General features: G+C 38.9%; 4 protein-coding genes across 10 annotated transcripts; 2 read left to right on the forward strand and 2 right to left on the reverse strand.

Moving 5' to 3' along the window:
• The first annotated feature begins 1906 nt into the window (after positions 1 to 1906).
• Positions 1907 to 4859, forward strand: LOC147294307 (ABC subfamily C protein). Its single transcript, XM_086232849.1, has 4 exons — positions 1907 to 3145; positions 3222 to 3487; positions 3843 to 4052; positions 4287 to 4859. The coding sequence occupies exons 1-4, from the start codon at positions 1966 to 1968 to the stop codon at positions 4416 to 4418; spliced, it is 1788 nt and encodes a 595-aa protein (XP_086088975.1). The 5' UTR covers positions 1907 to 1965; the 3' UTR covers positions 4419 to 4859.
• A 211-nt stretch (positions 4860 to 5070) lies between these two features.
• LOC147294308 (ARM repeat superfamily protein) lies at positions 5071 to 6605 on the reverse strand. Its single transcript, XM_086234101.1, has 5 exons — positions 6317 to 6605; positions 6114 to 6220; positions 5862 to 6009; positions 5584 to 5778; positions 5071 to 5472 (listed from the first exon to the last, which is right to left on the reverse strand). The coding sequence occupies exons 1-5, from the start codon at positions 6530 to 6532 to the stop codon at positions 5233 to 5235; spliced, it is 906 nt and encodes a 301-aa protein (XP_086090227.1). The 5' UTR covers positions 6533 to 6605; the 3' UTR covers positions 5071 to 5232.
• Positions 6606 to 8044: 1439 nt separating this feature from the next.
• On the reverse strand, positions 8045 to 12769 carry LOC147294309 (Tetratricopeptide repeat (TPR)-like superfamily protein). Of its 7 annotated transcripts, XM_086232252.1 has the most exons (5): positions 12684 to 12769; positions 12562 to 12612; positions 11985 to 12061; positions 8999 to 11806; positions 8045 to 8481 (listed from the first exon to the last, which is right to left on the reverse strand). In XM_086232252.1, exons 3-4 carry the CDS (start codon positions 12001 to 12003, stop codon positions 9147 to 9149), a joined length of 2679 nt encoding a protein of 892 aa, XP_086088378.1. In that variant the 5' UTR covers positions 12004 to 12061; positions 12562 to 12612; positions 12684 to 12769; the 3' UTR covers positions 8045 to 8481; positions 8999 to 9146. The 7 variants fall into 7 exon arrangements, with proteins under 7 accessions (XP_086088378.1, XP_086088379.1, XP_086088376.1 ...); XM_086232253.1 differs by lacking the exons at positions 12562 to 12612; positions 12684 to 12769 and having other exon boundaries at positions 11985 to 12125; XM_086232250.1 differs by lacking the exons at positions 11985 to 12061; positions 12562 to 12612; positions 12684 to 12769 and having other exon boundaries at positions 8045 to 8475; positions 8999 to 11933.
• Positions 12770 to 12812: 43 nt separating this feature from the next.
• On the forward strand, positions 12813 to 18190 carry LOC147294310 (BTB/POZ domain-containing protein). Its single transcript, XM_086233866.1, has 13 exons — positions 12813 to 13224; positions 13673 to 13856; positions 13989 to 14057; positions 14148 to 14246; positions 14483 to 14562; positions 14649 to 15486; positions 15879 to 16558; positions 16767 to 16851; positions 16974 to 17025; positions 17141 to 17190; positions 17415 to 17462; positions 17565 to 17752; positions 17843 to 18190. The coding sequence occupies exons 1-12, from the start codon at positions 12965 to 12967 to the stop codon at positions 17739 to 17741; spliced, it is 2622 nt and encodes an 873-aa protein (XP_086089992.1). The 5' UTR covers positions 12813 to 12964; the 3' UTR covers positions 17742 to 17752; positions 17843 to 18190.
• Positions 18191 to 18924: the final 734 nt, after the last annotated feature.

An 18924-nucleotide genomic window follows, 5' to 3' on the forward strand; every position in this document is an offset into this window, starting at 1 on the left:
ATTGTTTAAGATATAATATAGGATATTAGGGTTTAGGCCCATTAGGATATTTTTAATTATTTTTTATATAAAAATGTATTAGAGTTTATTAGTTTAGAGTTTAAAAACAACTAAACGAAACCCCAAAATGGCCAAACGAAACCCCAAATCATTTTTTTGTTCAAATTGCCCAAAAGTCCCAAACTCCAATAAAAAAATCTTTTATTGTTTTTCTCTTTTTTTTTCTTTTCTTTTTCTTCTTTTTTTTTTTTTTCTCTTTCCTTCCTTATCTTTCCCCGTGGGCTGACCCCCTTGTTCTTTCATTTGCTTTCTTCTTCTCCTTCTTCTTCGCTGCTGCAGTGCGCCTGTGAGTCTCTGTGACTTTTTTTTTTTTTCTCTCTCACACAGTCACACACTCTTTTATTTCTCTCTCTGCATCTCCATCACCACCCTCACCTTCACCCTCATCTCTTTCTCTCTCCTCTCTTTCTCCCTCGTCTCCCCCCCAACCGCCGCTCCCTGCCGCCGAAACCCACCGAATGATGCACAAAAAGTTTGAACCATCTCTTCCTCCCTCTATCTCTTTCTCCCTCATCTCCCCCATGCCGACCCCCCTGCCGCCGCCCTCTCGATCTCACCTGCCGAAAATTTCGGCGAAATTTCGATAATTTCGGCGAAATTATCACGAAAAATCGAAAATTATACGTTTCGATTTCGACCCCTCCTCAAATCGAAAATTTCGCCGAAATTTCTGAAATTTAAACCCCTGAATAGGAGTTACAAAGGTTTTTTTGAAGTCGGTGGTTCCAAAATCATGACATGTGTAGGTGTGGGTGAATGGTGGAATCGGTTCAACTATCGAGAGATATTGCGGCGGGTGCAATCAATATTTGTGGTTTCAAATATGAGTTAATTACACTTACATCTCCTGAGGTTTATCGTTTTTTCACATACACCCCTGAGGTTTCAATAATTACACATACACTCCCTGAGGATTCAAAACTGTTGCATATAACCCCCTATATGAGATGAAAAATTATGCAAAAAAACATGTTAAGTGGTGAAATGACCTAATAAGATTACTCAAGGTGTAAGGTCCAACTTCAATAAAAATATTTTCTTTTTTGTTTATTTATTTTTTTCTCTTGTAAGGAGTTATATGTAATAGTTTTGAAACCTCAGGGGGTGTATGTGTAATTTTTGAAACCTCAAGGGGTATATGTGAAAAGACGATAAAGTTCAGAGGGTGTAAGTGTAATTAACTCTTTCAAATATCTTAAGGAATAATACTAGATTTAAAAAATTTATTCATATGTATAGAGGGTCATTCCAATAAGGGATCCCTCATTTAGTGTTAAATGAGGGATCACCTTGTGGGGCCCACACGAGTCGTTTTGTGTTAATCCAAACCGTTCATTTTTTGCATCTCCATTGATAGATCATCCCTGCAAAAAATCAACCAAATCGGAAATCGTTTATTCGTTCGATTAAGCGGTCAAAGTTTAGGTGTTTATAGAGGAATTTGTTGTTCGTCCATTTGTTTTAAACTTTGACCACTTAAACAAACGGCTAAACGATTTCCGATTTAGCTGATTTTTTGCAGAGATGATCTATCAATGAAGATGTAAAAAATAGACGGTTTGGATTAACACAAAACGACTCGGTTGGGCCACACAGGGTGATCCCTCATTTAACACTAAATGAGAGATCCCTTATTGGAAGGGCCCTGCATATGTATATATGTTACTTGTTAAACATAAATGAGATTAGAGTGAGTCCAAATTTAAATTAATTAAAAAACTACTATATCATTGGGCCATATTGGGCCATCATCTGCCATCAGTCCAGCACCAAATCCCAGTGGGCTTAACCCTCACCTGGTGGCCAACATTCACCCATGGCGCGCATTAGCTCGGACAAGCCGCCATTCATGACACAATCTCGAGCTGAAATTCAAACCAAAATTGCTTCCTCGCTGAATCACCAATGGCGGGTGCGCATCGCGCCACCTTCTCCCTCGTCGTGCATCCAATCTACCCCACCACCACACGGACCCGACCGCTGCTATCAGCCTCCATTTCTGTACCATCAAAACTCACACGACGAAAAAACTATTTGCGCCCAAAAATCCTGAAAACCCTAACCGAACCCGACCCGCCACCCAAAACCCATTTCGTTCCCGAACAGCCCCTAACAAACCCCGTAATTGCCATTGAATCCCCTGTAACCCCATCCCAGAACGACCGTGATCTCGAGCTTAGCTCCAATCAAGGCGACGTCGTTTCCGGAGAAGGCAATGAAGTCGAGGAAGTCAGGGTAGCTGAGACGACCGCAGAGTATAATGGCATTGTTGGTAAATTTAATGCTAGGTCTGTCCTAAAATTTGGGGTGTGTTTGGTTGGGATTTATTTGTTTCAGGCAATTGTTACTGTTTGGATACTGGGAGATGACAATCCTGATGAGGAAAATAGGAACTCGAAGAGTTCGGGAAAATCCAAAGGAAAAGTTTTGAATGCAAATTTTGATTCTAAATTGGGCAATGTGGTTTATTTGGATGAGACCCAGTTGGAGGAGAAAGTAGAAGAAATTAGAGCAATGGCAAGGAAAGCGCGAAAGGCGGAGAAAAAGGAGGGGAAGGGAAGTGTTGACGACGAAGACGATGTTTTCGATGAAAGCTCGATTGCTAGAAATAAAATTGGCATTGAAAAAGAGGTGGGAGAGCGGTTGGTTGAGTTGCAGAAGAGGTTGAGTTCTAGTAGAGAAAAGTTACGGGGTTCATATGTGAATAGGTTGAATTCTAATGAGAATGGGAAAGAGGGGAATGGAACACTGATGTATAAGAAAAAGCTTAAATTTAAGGCTGAGGCCAAAAGGAGTCCCAAGGGATTTGGGGGTGTGGAGGAGTCTGGTGGGTCTAGGAGGAATAAGAGAGGTTCGGGGAGTGTTGATACGATGGTGGACAGTGCTGGTGTTGGCAATGATGGTTTGGAATTGGTGGATGGTGTTGATAAGGAAAACTGGCAAGAGAGGGAGTTGGGACAAAGTGTTTCTGAGATGACTGCAGAGCCAAACTTATTGCAAAATGATGAGAACGATTTGGAGAATGGAATGGGGGAAATGGATAGAGAAAAGGACATAGGAGCTGGAAGTGTTGAACCACAAAATGGTAAAGTTGTTAAATTGCATAGAGACTGCATGAATTGTTGTTAGTTTGGCTCTTCTATTAATTTGTTAAATTTTAGGTACTGTCCAGAGGACTAGAGGAGGGAGGTCATCATCTGAAGGAGTAAGGTCAAGAAAATCAAAAGAGCTGGGGAAGAAAAACTCTCAAAGCTTGAAGAAAGAGATCCACGAAACTACCATAAAACCCGGTGATCATGCTCTGTTAAGTGTAAATGGCAGTGCAAGACACAAAGATGCTGAAGAAGAACCAGTGGCTAACAAAGTCAGTGGCAATCGATCAAACAATGGGACAGTACCATGGTGGTTGGATCTTCCTTATGTTCTAGTATGTAGTGAAACTTTTCTATCTTTAACGTTGTGCTACCTGTTTAGCAATTGGACTTTGTTGCATTTGACACAGCCATGTTGGCCAACCATTTAACTTCACTTACTCATTGGTGCTACAGTGCTACCATAAAATCTTCATGAATTCATGCAATTTTTAGTTTATCCTTTTTAATTTTGTCACTCATTCTATACCTGCCATTTTAGATGTACATTTTTTCTTCCATGCTTCATCATGCATTTCATTTACAGGTTTAACTCATTATAACAGTAAACTCTTCTTTTCTGTGTCTTGTGTTTGGGGTAAGCATTTTTGTCTCCAACTAACCATCAAAATATTATTTATCCCATGTCAGGTTATCCTGATTCGCAGAGGTTCTGATAGTGAAGGGCGAGGAGGACTTTATACCGTGAAGCTCAATTCTCGGTCCCAAAACCAGAGTGATTCTTCCTATACTGTTGCTTTTGAGGACCGTGCTGATGCCAATAACTTCTGTTTCTTATTGGAATCTGTTTTTGAAGGTCTGGGTGATTTCAGGGCTGATATTGCTCCTTTACCAAATAAAGTAAGAATTCTAAACCCATAATTGCTCAATATTTATACGGCTGAACATTGTATTTGGACAAGAAAGTTAGTGTTCAAGGGTTCCACCCATCTCAAATTTTTATGTTAGGGTCACTCTGTCCAACATACTGTGAAACCATTTAAAAGTGTCCCAAACATAACTTCCCATTAGACATGCCTTTTCCTTCATTTGAATAATCAGTTTTAAAATGAGAAAGGGACTCAACTTTTGCAGGAACTTCGTGAAGCAGTCAAATCAGATAACATGAAGGTAATTTTTGTGAAGAAGGGGCAGCTTAAGCTGTATGCCGGGCAACCTTTTGCTGAAGTTGAGATGGCTTTGCGCTCTTTGGTTGAACAAGATTGAAGCTCTTGAAAATTGTTCTTTTCCTGTTTCAAGTTCTTCCTGCAGTCAGGGTGGCCTTTGGCTTTTTAGTTCTATCATTCCTGATGTTAAGATGGCTTTCGTCTCCTAATCTCAACTGAAAGTTGGTCAGGGTAAACCATGAATGCATTCCCTGCTTGTGGTTGTGGAATATGCAAAGAAATCATGAATGAATGACCCAGTTGTTCCGAAGGGTGCAGTTTTGTTTGTAGATGTATTCAAACTGTTCATCTTTGTGTTCCTCTTTCTCTTCTTATAAATGATTCAACAGTAAATATTTCAAACTTAGGATTCATGTATTCATACTAATAGACAATGGGAATGGAGCTGAGATGAGTTGTACATATTTTAGTGTCCTACTTTTTAAGATATTAAGCAGCCGATTCTTGATTTTTGGTGAAATGAGTTCCTGACTTTCAGTCATGGTATGTTGTAGTTGCAGACACTAAAAATTACTGACCATTTTGTAGGCCATAAATAAATTTGGAATTGCAGAATTAATAAGTTCTCAAGTTACTTTTGTACGAGGCATATTCATGTGACAAATAGCTGAAGAGTTTGATCTTGGTGTATCACCTTCAGCTCTCAACTGGATTAAGCAATTGCTTTGTTCGCAAAATGAAATTACATTGCAAATTATCTTTAAACAATATTCTCAACGTAGAATTATGTAAAAACAGCTTTTACATGAAACTGGAAATTCTAAACCCACTTTCCATTTCATCATGACCCAAAGCAGCACTCAACTATATCTGCTACTACCACCAGAACCACTACTAGTTCTGCCCTCTAGACTCTACTGAGAAGAAGTAAATTTGACCATGGACTGAGCATGAATTGGTGACAGATTAGACTGGCAAAAACTCAGCCATATCTCCTGCTTCTGCTCTTGCTCTTCATTCTCTGTATAGGCGTTGTAGACCGAATTCACAATGCTGCGTGCTGCTTCTCTTGCCTCAGGCAGCCTATCATTCAACAAATCCACAGCCATTTTGACTAAAGAGACCAGCCCATAATCTTTCATTCCTTCTAGCCCCTGAAATTGGTAAGAAAATCTCATTTTGCTTTATAAGGTAAAAGAAAAATGGTATGCTTAAGCTCAAGTGACAAAAAGGAGAAGAAGACCATTTAGTTATTATATCATTACCATCTTAGAGACACAAGTTGAGACAGAAATTGCAGCTTTGGCTCTGACTCTAGGATTGGCATGTTTGGCATAGGCTCGGAGCCTATGAAGCAAAGGCAGAGGAGTCAAAGAACCCACCATTGCACTTAGAGCCCTGTCTGCTTCTTCACACACAAAGCGTTTGTCTTGAGAGGCTTTCAGCAGTAATTGCAGCAGCTGGAGACCCATAAAAAAATGGTGATCAAAATGCTCACAGGAAGAAAAAGATTGTGAGAGAAAAAAAGTATACGGGTACACACCAATTGATCAAATGCTGCAGAGGTGGTTGAATCCAATAAACTGTCACCGAAGGCTTTGAAGATATCGGAGGAAGCCATAATAGAGGTCTTGATTAATGCACTTCTTGGGTTCTTCATTGCCTTGACCAGCACCATCATAACTTTCTCTCTGTACATTATTATCATATGCATGTTAATAAGGCTATTACTGAAAAACGATGTCGTTTATTGACTTACAGCAAAGAATAGAAAAGGAAGAGAAAAAACACTTACAAAGTAGGAACCAAGAGAGCAGAGTGATAGATTGCAAAACGCCTAACATTGTTCAGAGACTCGCACACCTTGGTCCAGTCCTTCGAATCTAACTCTTCAATTAGGCTCTGATATTCAAAGATGAAAGAATTTACTATTACATCAATTGGGTTTGCCCTAAAATACAGAAAAACAAAACAAAACCCAATCAGATAGAGACTTACCTGAATCTTGAAATCGGGGTCTGAAATGGGTTTGAGATTCTCAGAGGCTATGTAATCAACGGTGGCATCGGCGGTTGCAGGAAGCGGAGCTTTGTTTTCATCATTTACACCAATGTCGGATTGCTTTTGGATTGTAACAGCAACCTTGGTTTGCTTTTTGGGTCTTTCAGGTGTGGTTGGAAGGGCATTGTCAATGGGTCTGAGTGCCATCGCCATTGAAATCACAGAACAAACACAGAGAGAGAAGAGGGAGAGAGATGGGTCTGAAAATCTTTGGGGTTTTGATAACGAAGAGGAAATTGTTGGGGTTGGTGGGGGAGTTGGATACTGATAAAGAAAGTAAATTCTTGTTACCTTTTTATTTGAATATTTTTAAATTTTAAAAAGAGGTAGAGAGATCCGTTGGACTTTCCTTCCTTTTGCAACGGTTACATTACTGAGCGGGAATGACAGAGTTCTGGACCTTCTGGTAGTGGTAACAATGGGCTATCAAATGGGTCGTAGTGTGCCAGTCCAGCCCATTTAAAATGGGCCGATTCACGACTGTGCCAGTCCAGCCCATTAAAATGGGCCGATTCATGTTTCATGTTGTATCCGTGTCCACCGGTTTAATAGACGAGACGTCGAGACCCAGAGCCCACAGCCTGAGCTCATCTCATGTCAGTGCCGTGCTCGTGCCTTGCGTAGACCAGGGTTGGCTATTAGGGGGGTGGGCCTGTGCGATCGCACAGGGCCCTCATTTTTTTTAGTACAATTAATATGTAAGAAATGGTCTAATTTCTGAATTGGCACATGGTCTCCTAAATTTTTGAGACGGCCTGGCGTAGACCATCCCATAAGGGTGGATAAAGGAGGGCTCCGAGCCTCTAACCGGTAGAAATAATAAAAAATTAGAATTAAATACTAAATTTTAATAATTTTATCATAAAAATCATATAATATTTCAATTGAACTACCAAATTTAATGTAATTTTTTAGATTAGGTCACAAATATGTTGACTTTTTTAATTTGAGCATTTTCTATTCGACATTTTTGTTTTTTGGCCCACATATGATAAGTTAGTTAAAACTTAAAATTTATACAATTTTGACAAAATGTCCTTGAGGGTTTTATATTATCTTGAAAATTTGCTAATATAGTCTCAAATTCACATTTAGTTGTGACTGTACTACACTCACAACTTCAAATTTAGTTGTGACTGAACGACAGTCACATCTAAGTTGTGAGACAGTCACAGTTAAGTTCTGACTTAATTGAATTTTTTATAGATAAATTATACTATAATATAGTATAAATAGAGGTCAAAACAATACTTTTACTCAAAATAATATATAGTATAGTGGTATGAGTTATCTCTTTTAATTTACCAAGACAGTCACAGTTAAGTTGTGACTGTATTGATTTTTGTTAATACAATATATTATAAATTAATGTAATATTATTTTTATTTTTTTATTGTAGTGACATGTGATATAATATTTATAAATTCTAATACTTTTTACTTTATTATTTTGTTTGACTTTTCAACTAATACTTAATCTAAAATGCTATTTGATTTTAGTACATAAACTAAAAAGTTATTAAAATTTAATAATTAAAATCAATAGACCTTTTTTTAATTTTTTTTGCTAAATTTTTTATATTTCGACCTAACCTAACCTGTATTACTTATATATCGTTCTTGTGTTGGCCCAACCTGGCGCAATTGACTCACAACACAAACCGTCAGAGAGAAAAAGGTCAAAGGTCCAATTAAGTTATGAATCAGCTGATCGTTTCATGGGTAAAATAGTTGGGTATGCCATGATAAACAAAGAATAACATATAGAAATTACATATGCTTAAAAAAATTACAAATTACAGAAGAAGTTGACCCACTCATCAACTAGATCCAGCATTAGGCACGGCTGTAATGGTTGGGAAGGGGTCTCCTCCTAAGAGGCCAATGGGGACCCTAGACTTGGACTCCAAGACATGCTACCCTGCAATTCTCGAGTAAATCAAACTTCCTGAGTAATTACCATACACTATGTTCCAGCACTATTGGTTCTCGAAACAAACTCATGCCCATGGATTCACTAATGATTGAAGCTACAACTACTCCTGAAGTTGTAGTTGTCAATTTGAGTTCAGTTTCCTTGACATTCCGGTCAAAACTCTGCACCTTCATCCATAAGTATATAGTCAATGCAAGTACCTGAGGAACTAGAGAAAAATGTGAAAAGGGCTACATGAGGAACCTGAGTAAAAATATGCAACATCAACACAAAAATCATTGAAACTTGAATTGTCTGTCTTGAGAATTTACAATCATTGAAATTGAAAATCTGGCAGAAGAACATCAGCAGAAGAAAAAGAAAAGAAACCCCAACATCTGCCAGAAGAATTACTCATCATTCTCCCTGCCACCCCCCTTCTTCCCTTTACCTTTCTGAGAATTTCACGCCTTAAACATGTGCCAAAAGCCAATATTGAGCATTCATGCACTAATAACACTATACTATACACACTAGGATCCTATAATTTAAAAGTTACATCCCTGAAAACATTCAACTCATCAGAACATTTTATTCAAATATCAAATCAGAGGAATAACATATTGGCATCCCCGCTAAAGTAAGTCATACTGCAGATACATGTATAGAATTCAAAAACTACATTCGTAATCAGAAAGGAATTACCTCTGCAGGGAGTGACTTCCATCATGTTAAGGATTTGATGGAATTACCCCAATATTTGCTCCATCAGCATGTATGCATGAGAAGACACCTTACATCATCACCACTTCTTGAGTGAGGCACCCCTTATGTCATCACCATATATGCAATTTTACCATGATCTTGAAGCATGTTGAGACTTTGCAGTTTCCCTAAGCACAGCGCCCACAATTGCTGCCTGCTCAAGGCATTCAGCCTTGTGCAAGGCATCCAGTAGAACAACACATGTCTTGGTATGAATATTACAACCTTTCCGCCGAGTTTCCTCAAAAAGTGCATACGCTTCCATTGCCCTATTTGTACTGCTTAACCCTTCTATCATAGCATTATAACTAGCAGAATCAGGAATGCCACCACTAGCCTTAAACCTCTCAAAAAGCCCACTAGCATCCCTTATGTTCCCAGCCTTTGCAAGTCCAGAGATCATGGTGGTGTAGGTAATTGTATTGGGTTGTAACCCTTGTTTCTTCATCTCTTGCCAGTACACAAAAGCCTTATTGAATTTTCTAACTCTACAAAGCCCATTTATGAGAATGCTATAAGTTACATGGTTGGGTGTACATTTCAAATCTTTCATGGATTGAAAGCAGACAATGGCTTCATCAATTTCGCCAGCTTTCACAAGTGCATCAAGCAAGCAATTATATGTGTAAACATTAGGTGCCAAACCTTTCTGCATTAATTCTTCCATGATTAGATATGCTTCATCAATTCTGCCCACCTTCCCAAACCCATCAACAAGACTACTATAAATAACTACATTCAATTCTACTCCTTTTGACTTTGCTTCTTCAAAAAGCATATATGCTTCATCAAGCCTGTCAATCTTGGCAAGCCCATCAATGACAGAACCATAAGTAACAACAGTGGGTTGGTGACCCTTAGTTTTCATTTCCTCCAGCAGCTGGTAAGCTTTATTCACCTTTCCACATTTGCAGAATCCATCAATGATGGCATTATAAGCACGGGTGTCCAAAACACAGCCTTGGTCCTTCATCGCATAGAATAATTCATAGGTTTCATGTGCAAAACCTGCTTTTACAAGGCCATGAATTAAGATTGAATAGCTCCGCACATCCGGAATGAATCCTTGAGCCTTAATCTCCCCAAACAAAGATCTACCTTTTTCAGTTTCACCAGCCTTGAAAACACAATCCATATAAGTATTAAGGAGCATGAGGTCAGGAGAACAGCCCCTACTCATCATTTCTTTGTATATTTTGTGACCATCCTCCTTCCTGCCACACATGAAGAAGTTCCTGATGAGAGATGTATATACAATAGCATTTGGAATCTGGTCAGCATCCAACATCTTTTCATAAAGCTTGTAGGCATCATCCACTCTTCCTCTTTTTCCCAAGCCATCTATAAGAGAACAAAACGTAAATGCATTCGGTGTGCACACTTTATGATCCATTCCTTCAAATACAGAACAAGCTTCATCAAGTTTCTGAGCTTTACAGAGTCTGTCAATCATTATGTTTACAGTCATAACATTAGGATATAAGCCAGCTTCTTTCATGGCATCACGAACTTGCAGAGCAGCCTCGAGTTTACCTGCCTTGCAAAGCATGTCTATTAGAATGTTATATGTTGGAAGATTGGGTGCTGCATCTTTCTTCATCTCATCAAAAATCCTTGATGCTTCTTCTACTCTCCCCTTCTTCCCTAGGCAAGTGAGAATGCAATTATATGCAATCACATTTGGAATGCACCCCTTTCTTTTTTGCCTCTCAAATAAGCTGTATGCTTCATCAAACTTTCCAGCAGAGCCATAACCCATGATCATGGTGTTATAAGCATACACACAAGGTACTTTCCTGTTGGCATCCAGCTCCTCAAATAGCTCTACAGCTTCATCTAGTCTCTCAGCTTTGCAGAGAACTCCTATCATGCTAGTATATGTCACATCATCAGGCATCAAGCCATGCATTCTCATTTCATGAAAGAATTTCCAGGCCATATCCACTTTACCAACCTTTCCAAAGCAGTCTATACAGACATTATAAAGAACAATGTCTGCATCGAACGAGTTACTCTTCATCTCATCCAACAAGGAGAGGGCAGCGTCAACTTGGCCTTCCTTGGCAAATACACGAATAAGAGTTGTAAATAAATGCACAGTAACTTCATAACCTAGCTCCTGCATTTGATGAAAGAGAGTCCGCATGAGATCAGATTCAGGAACTGTTGCCAGAGCTCCAATCAGAGTTGTATAGGCTGAAAATGCAGGGCGGAATTTGAACTTCCTCATGGTTTGCAGTAGACTGAAAGCTTCTCTCAGCTTGTGTGACTTGACACAGCTCACAACTAACTCAATACATGTGTTATTAAATGGGCCAATTCCTGCGATACTCATTTCTTCCAGGACCTGTTCCAAGAAATTAAAATTTCTACTCCTGGCCATGACCACAAGAAGTGAATTGTATGCTTCCGGACAATGTGCTTGATCAGTTTGTCTTTCACACCACCGGAAATAATTAATTGCTACACTGACATCTTTCAGCCTCCTTAAGACTCCAATAACTGATTCTGATTGAGGTTTTTTGTCAATTGCTGATAGAGCATTCTCAAGGGCAGGTCCCCAAGGACCACCCTCCAAGACTCGGCACACATCATCAACTACATGTCTCACAGCCTCAACTTTTCTTGGAGTATCAAAAAAGGAGGAAACAACTTTCCTATCAAGTCCAGAAGAAGGCCCATTTGACAAGGATGAAAAACTTTTACAAAGAGTGTAAATGTTACAGCACTTCAAATCAAAACGATGTCCTACATAAAAAAATAAAAAAATCAAGCTGATAGTAAGAAGCAATTGCTGTACATGCCACCACAAGTAGTAAATGATGAAGATCATAAAAGACACAGAGAACTTTATATTTTTCGGATTTCAGTATACCAAAATACTTTACCATATAGAGAAGAAAGAATCACATGATGCCAAAATTACCTTGTTTTCTTAGGAGCATCTTCACGAATGCATGCCCAATCTAATAAGACTAATACTATGCCCTTTACCTTCCAAATCTATATTGAGAAGTTCAAAACATACAAGTTAGAGACAAGCTGCTCAACCAACAAAGAGCAAGCCACTCCCTTTAAGTTATGCATACATTTAGACAGAAACAATAAACACCAATAACAAAGAAAAAGAAAGCAAATCATTAATCAAACATAAACAATACATCTCAAGATGAACATAGCACACATATAATGAGTACGAAAAGGAGTTCAAGGCATAAGGGATTAAAGAAAATGAATTTTATAAAACAAAAAGCACTGCAATTGCAATGAAAAAAAAAAAAAGCAAACACAAAATTCATTGTAGTTTAATCTAATTCATACCCAATTGACATTCAGTCATTCCAATCATATTTGATGAGAAAGTGTGAGAAAATAACAAATAATTCATTGTTGGGAACTGAGCTTTGATTGTAAAAACACGAATTTCAAGTATTTCGACTCCTAAATTGTATCCCAGCTACCAAAACGTTTTTCAGAAATTACGAACTGGTTAATTCACATACCGGGCAATCTTGAAGCGAAGGGCAACGGAGATTTAGGGTTTAAACCAGTCTCTGCCAGAGAGTGTAGAGCTTAGTTAAGACCAAGAAAGACGATGACATCAGAAAGTGGTAACCAAACTCACCGTTTTTGGAAAGGGCCTTATGCGGCGTCGTACAGTCTCGTTATTTTACCCATAAAAAATGGGGCGGGGCGAGCCAATTAAAGGCGGGAGGGTCCGACCCAAGCCCATATTTCCAAAGCTTCCTCTTGTTCAGTGAGTCTCGAGTCTCGACTCCTGTTCAAGCACAACCAACGTTCAACCATGTCTCTGATCTGCAACACTCTCATACACTCATAATCAAAACCACAAAAATAATTGAAAAAAACAAAGAAAGAAAATCAAAATCCAATTGGGGGTGGCACATGGAACCTCAATACTCTAACAATCCCACGCGGTCGTACGGACCCCAAATGAAAATGACGATTCAGCCCTCGCAGCAGCACTCCGACAACGACCGGAGCAGCGGCGAGCTGCGCGCTCTGGATTGCAACCTCACCTCGCTCTGCGACCACATCCAAATGGAAGGCTTCAACTCCGGCGCCTTCTCCGATATGGTGGTACACGCCATGGGCTCCACCTACCACCTCCACCGCCTCATTCTCTCTCGCAGCCCCTACTTCAGGTCCGATTACCCTCTTTTCTCAAATTTAACCAAATGCCCATGCAATTCATGCACTGATTCAACGTTGTTTGATTATGTAGAACGAAAAAAATTGGGATTCGTTGATTAAGATAGTGAAATATGCTTGTATACACACACACACACACAATGCATGTTTATTTTCTGAGATTCCTACTAAAAGTTCATAGCTTTAGCCATATGGACGGTACCCAATTTAGCAATGGCACTGATTGGTTAAAAATTGCCTAGTGCGTGCTCATCTTAGTGTAATAACATGGGAGTGTTCATGACTTCATACTTTGGAATGGGTTGGCAATAGGGTATTAATAAAATGGTTTTTCTGGGCAAGTAATTTTGTCCTCAATAATAATACACACCTAATTTTGCATTGATTAGGTGCATTCACCTTGTGCATCTTCATCTGCTTCCATCTAATGTTGCCTGGCAGGAACATGCTTCACGGACCTTGGAAAGAAGCCAATGCCCCTGTTGTGACCTTACATGTAGATGATAAGAATGTTAATGGAGAGGCGATTGCAATGGCCTTGGCATATCTGTATGGGCACCACCCCAAGCTTAATGATAACAATGCATTTCGTGTTCTGGCTGCTGCTTCTTTTCTTGACCTTCAGGTATCGTATTCTCATTGGAGACAGAAGCTTCTGTTTTCCAGATGGGTCTTTGTACCTAACTTTATTTCAGATATAGTGTAATGGCTTCCCTTTGTGTGCGTTTGGATTACATTTGCTATTCTTTTAATGCAGGATTTATGTGCAATATGCACAGACTTCATTATATCTGAATTATGGACTTCAAACTTCTTAGCCTATCAGGTTCGAAATGCTTGTGCCGCCTCTTTGTATATGAACTACATGCTACTGATTTCCTTTTTACTGAGAGTATCTATCTACCTGTGCTTTCAGGTATTTGCAGAGGGCCAAGATTATGGCATACATGGAGAACGAGTAAGAAATGCTTGCTGGGGCTACCTTTGTCAAAGTGGTGCCATGGAGTTGAAAGAGGTAAAAGATGGACAGCTTACTGCACAGTTTTATCATTGCCCACAGCCTTAGAAACTTATTGTTTATGCTCTATTATTAAATTTAAATTCAAGTACATAGTTCATTTTTTTTTTCTTCACTCTTGGATCTATGTTGTCTATAACATTTGATTTTACAGGATTAAAAATATTTTAAGGTTTTGAGTTTTTTCATGTATACCTGCTGCTGTCTACATTTTTATTTCCTCTCATGGGCAGGTGCTTCCAAAACTTTCTTCTCAAACCTTGCTTGCATTACTGACCTCTGATGAGCTCTGGGTACCCAGTGAAGAGAAACGGTAAGGAGCATTGATGCCCTCTCACTGGGTTTTATTGTTCACTGCTTGAATTCCTATTAAAATTGTTTTTTTTTTTGTGCGAAAAGGTTTGAACTGGCATTGTACACATTCCTTGCAAAAGGTGCTCAATGCAAACAGGAAGATTATGATCATGGAAGTTCCAGTTCTGAGGCAGCCACAGATACTCATTCTGATTCCTCCAATGCAAAGGGAAAGAATCTGATTGATAGCTTTACTAATAAAAAGTTGGAGTCTGAACTGGGGCGCTTAACCTTAAAAGATGATTTAGAGGGCCATAATACTGCTCGTGATCTTCTGATAGAGCTTGCAGACTGTGTGGTTGACTACCAATCAGGAGTTTCAAATGCCAAACAGCAAGTGCAACAAGTTGCATACCCTCAGTCAAATTTGGCGCCAGGATACAATTGCAGCATGGGAGGTCCTTCATCATTGAGTAACTCGTTTTCAGGTATCGATGTAATTAGAACCTCATGTTATGCTGATATGCCAGTTGGTGTTGGAGCAAGTAGATTGGGGGCAAATGGAGTTGCTATGGAAGGCCCATCTGATGAAGGATCGTGCTACCATTTGTTAAATAACAATAGTTGGCTTGCCAGGGACCAGTCACGGCAATGCTCTCCAATGAACACTTCCAGTTGTGAGCTAATGCCAAATGATTGGGGAAGATGTGGCATGCCTCCCCTTTCATGGGGTGGCAGGGTTGTAGGCAGAAGACAGCTTAAAGGTTATGCTAAAGGGAACTTTGGGGTTGGTGGGGAGGAATATGATGCATTTGTTAATATATTTGAAGGGGGTTCTCTTTTATACTGCAATATGTCTTTTGAGGAACTTTTGAATGTAAGAAAGCAACTTGAGGAATTGGGGTTCCCTTGCAAAGCTGTAAATGATGGTCTTTGGCTGCAGGTCTCTTTCTGCGTACCGTTTTCTTTTTAGTTTTGAATTTTCATTGCTATACAAGGTGTCATCTAGTTTGTTATAGCAATTTTAGTAGTTATATATGCTCAATGTCTCACCTGTCATCCATATTAACAGTTCTAGTGAACCATTTGGAAAAATCTCTTATAAACCATAGTATTCAGTCTGAGGGACTAGGTCTATGGGACCTGACAGGGTGCTACAAGAGCTCTCTGCCCATCTCCCACCATAAGAAATTTGGTCATCTCTTTCTACCACATTCATACACAAATTGTTGCCTGTGATTATGCTTTTGAAGAGATTGTTTTATTTATTTATCTCTCTGTTACTTATCATATCTATCTATTTGTTTACTTGTTTATTTGGATTCTATCATATAGATGCTTTTAAGCCAGAGAGTCCAGGAAATTGGTGCTGATACGTGCAAAAGTTGTTGTCTTACAAGTATAGCATGCACTTGCAGACAGCAATTTGCATTCTCACATGGAGTTACCACTGGATACTACATGCAAGAGCATAATCAGAATAATTCCCCTGGTGTATATGTTGCTGAGTCTGCTCCAGGTGAAGGAAATGGCCTCTTTAGGCCTGTACGTGTGCATGTTAGGGGTCCTATTGATGGGCTTGCCGGTATTGGACGTGGAACTACATTTGTCCCAGCAGGCGCTTGGCCTCCAACTCGGTTTGTCTTTTCTCGTGTGCCATTTGGCATGGGCAACAGAAATTGCCAGCAATCTCTTGCTAATGATGATTCAGAGGCTAGAGCTGACCATAATGGGGACCTATCTGGAGATGGATTGACAGCTTTGGTTGGGCTAAGCCAAGGAGGGAACAATGTAGCTAATGCTCATGGGGAACAAACAGAAAGAGGCTATGAGATGGATATGCAAAGCAGAATGCCTGCAACTTCCATGGCAGTGCCAAGTACTAGTGGTATACCTGTGCAGATGGTAGAGTCCTCAGAGCATGCGCTTGGGATTGAGTGGGATAATGCAAACAGTTCTTGCATATCTTTGGATATGAAAACACCTTTAAGTCACTTCCCTCCTTTCCGCTTTGGGTATGTGGTCATTTCTCTTTGCATTACTGTTGACACAAATTTTGGTGCAGAACAGTTCATTTGTCCATCTTACTAATAGCAAATCAAAGTCCTTTTTTTTCTCTCTCTCTCTCTCTCTCTCTCTCTCTCTCTCTCTCTCTCTCTCTCTCTCTCTCTCTATCTCTCTTTTTAATCATTTCAATTAAATTCTTGATCCCTGATTCTACAGGGTGCAATTTGAGGATGTGCACAGGCTCAGTGATGGCCAAGTCAAGCACTCTCCAGAAGTCTTTTATGCTGGTTCTTTATGGAAGGTGTTTGAATATAAACTTGTTATTCTTTCAGTACAAGATTTAAATTTATGATGTGGCTTAACAAATTCCATTTTCCATGCTCTAAGAAAAAATGAAATGAATTTTTCTGTTCAAATTTATAGGTTAGTGTTCAGGCTTTTAATGATGAAGACCCTCAAGGACGCCGCACACTTGGTACTTTCTAAGCTGTTAATTGATTTACCTTGGACACATCTTATTCTCTTTTCCTGTATTTTATATGAAATATGTTGCTTAAGCTCAATGCATTTCATATCATATTTTATTTCAGGATTATTTCTTCACCGACGCAAGGCAGAGATTACTGATTCAGTTAGGAAGGTTTGTCTACTCTTGATTGTTTAAGCATGAGATGGATTATTTTAGTTATAGAGAAGAATGCTTAACATCGTCACATTTCAATGATGATCACCCCTTTCTCACTGTATTTCACTGGCAAAGTAGGACTACTGCCACATTGACTATTTACTTGTTAATTTGATATTTCTAACACATTATATGAGTTGTTAATTGGTACGTTACAAATTATGGTGTGCCCAAAACAGGTGCAGATGTATGTTGATTCTCGTGAAAAGGTTACTGCCCGCTATCAGGTAATATTCCAAAGTGAATAATATGTTGTCAATTTAATCGCTGTTCATGTTACGCCATAATGTAGTCTATTGATTCCATGCTCATATTCCATTATAATGTAGTTAATCTGTCCATCAAAGAGGGAAGTCATGGTGTTTGGAAGCTTCAAGCAAACAGGGACCCTTTTACCAAAAGCTCCCAAGGGCTGGGGTTGGCGAACAGCTCTGTTATTTGATGAGCTTGCCGATCTTCTCCAAAATGGGGCCTTAAGAGTGGCTGCTGTTGTGCAGCTTGTATAAAACTGAAAAAGGTATTTCAGTTGAAAACTTATCTCGAATGCGATAATAACTATCCTCCATGCAAAGTCAATTTTCTGATAGAAATACTTTTCATGTTTCAGATAATAAACCAGAGCTGAATAATTTGGCCTAGCCAAACAAGGATGATAACTGGACCTTATGGCCATAGTCTGTTATATATGCATGGTGAATAGCAATCATCAATTATAGTTTGCACTTTTGACAATTCTTTTTCTTCTTTTGTCTATTTATAGTTGTTTTTCAAAGTAACATCCTATCGAGGCAAAGATGTTTGTATTGTTGTTCAAGTCTGAGTAAACAAGGCATAATTTGGTCATGGATGTATTGGGTTTGGTTAAGCTCCTTCCCCAAATGATATGCTTACTTTGCTCAAGATTTGCTTGAATCATCATGTAAATTGTTATTTATAATTTTCTTGTTTAACATAATTATGAGCACAGTCATAGCCACGAAGGCAGCATCTCATAGTTGAACATTATCCATATCATAGGCAGCAAGCCAGCAACCCATCAGTAGCTGTTGCCTCTACCATGGGCAGGGCCTAAATGTGGACCCCACCCCTCACTGGGACCACACACACCTGTAATTATAGAAGATATCAAATTTTTAACTTATCTTAATATTAACTCATTTTTCCACATTCCCTCATACTAAGTTACTAACCACAAATACTGTGAATGAATGAACTTTTAGTTACAAGGAATTACTTCCTAATACATCTCCCTTCTCTCCTTAAGGATCATCAGAGTAAGCCATGGTCAACTTCAACGTGATCATCCCATATCTTTTAATAATAAATTTCGTTTATTAGTGATTTGCTATAATATCTAGAGCGTCTTAGGCTTCGTTTGGGATTGCGGTGAAGGACCGAAAAGCTGCTGTGGATAATAATTCTCAATCATCTACATCAATTTTGGTGTTTGGTAAAAAATAAAAAACTGTTTTTCCCCACAATTCTCAATTCCCCACAACAAAAATATAAAACAGGTTTTTAGGTGCTTTTGAAAGCTGCAGTGAATCACAGCAATAATGAATATTTTATTTTACCTATAATACCCTCATTGATTTCTATAATTTTTATTTGTTTATTTTAAATTAAAAAATATGTTCATTGTTAGTTATATTTTATATTGTGATAATTAATTATGATATTTTATTTGTA

Source organism: Dryas octopetala, chromosome 2 (assembly GCF_963921425.1).
Source record: "Dryas octopetala chromosome 2, drDryOcto1.1, whole genome shotgun sequence".
Classification (NCBI taxonomy): domain Eukaryota; kingdom Viridiplantae; phylum Streptophyta; class Magnoliopsida; order Rosales; family Rosaceae; genus Dryas; species Dryas octopetala.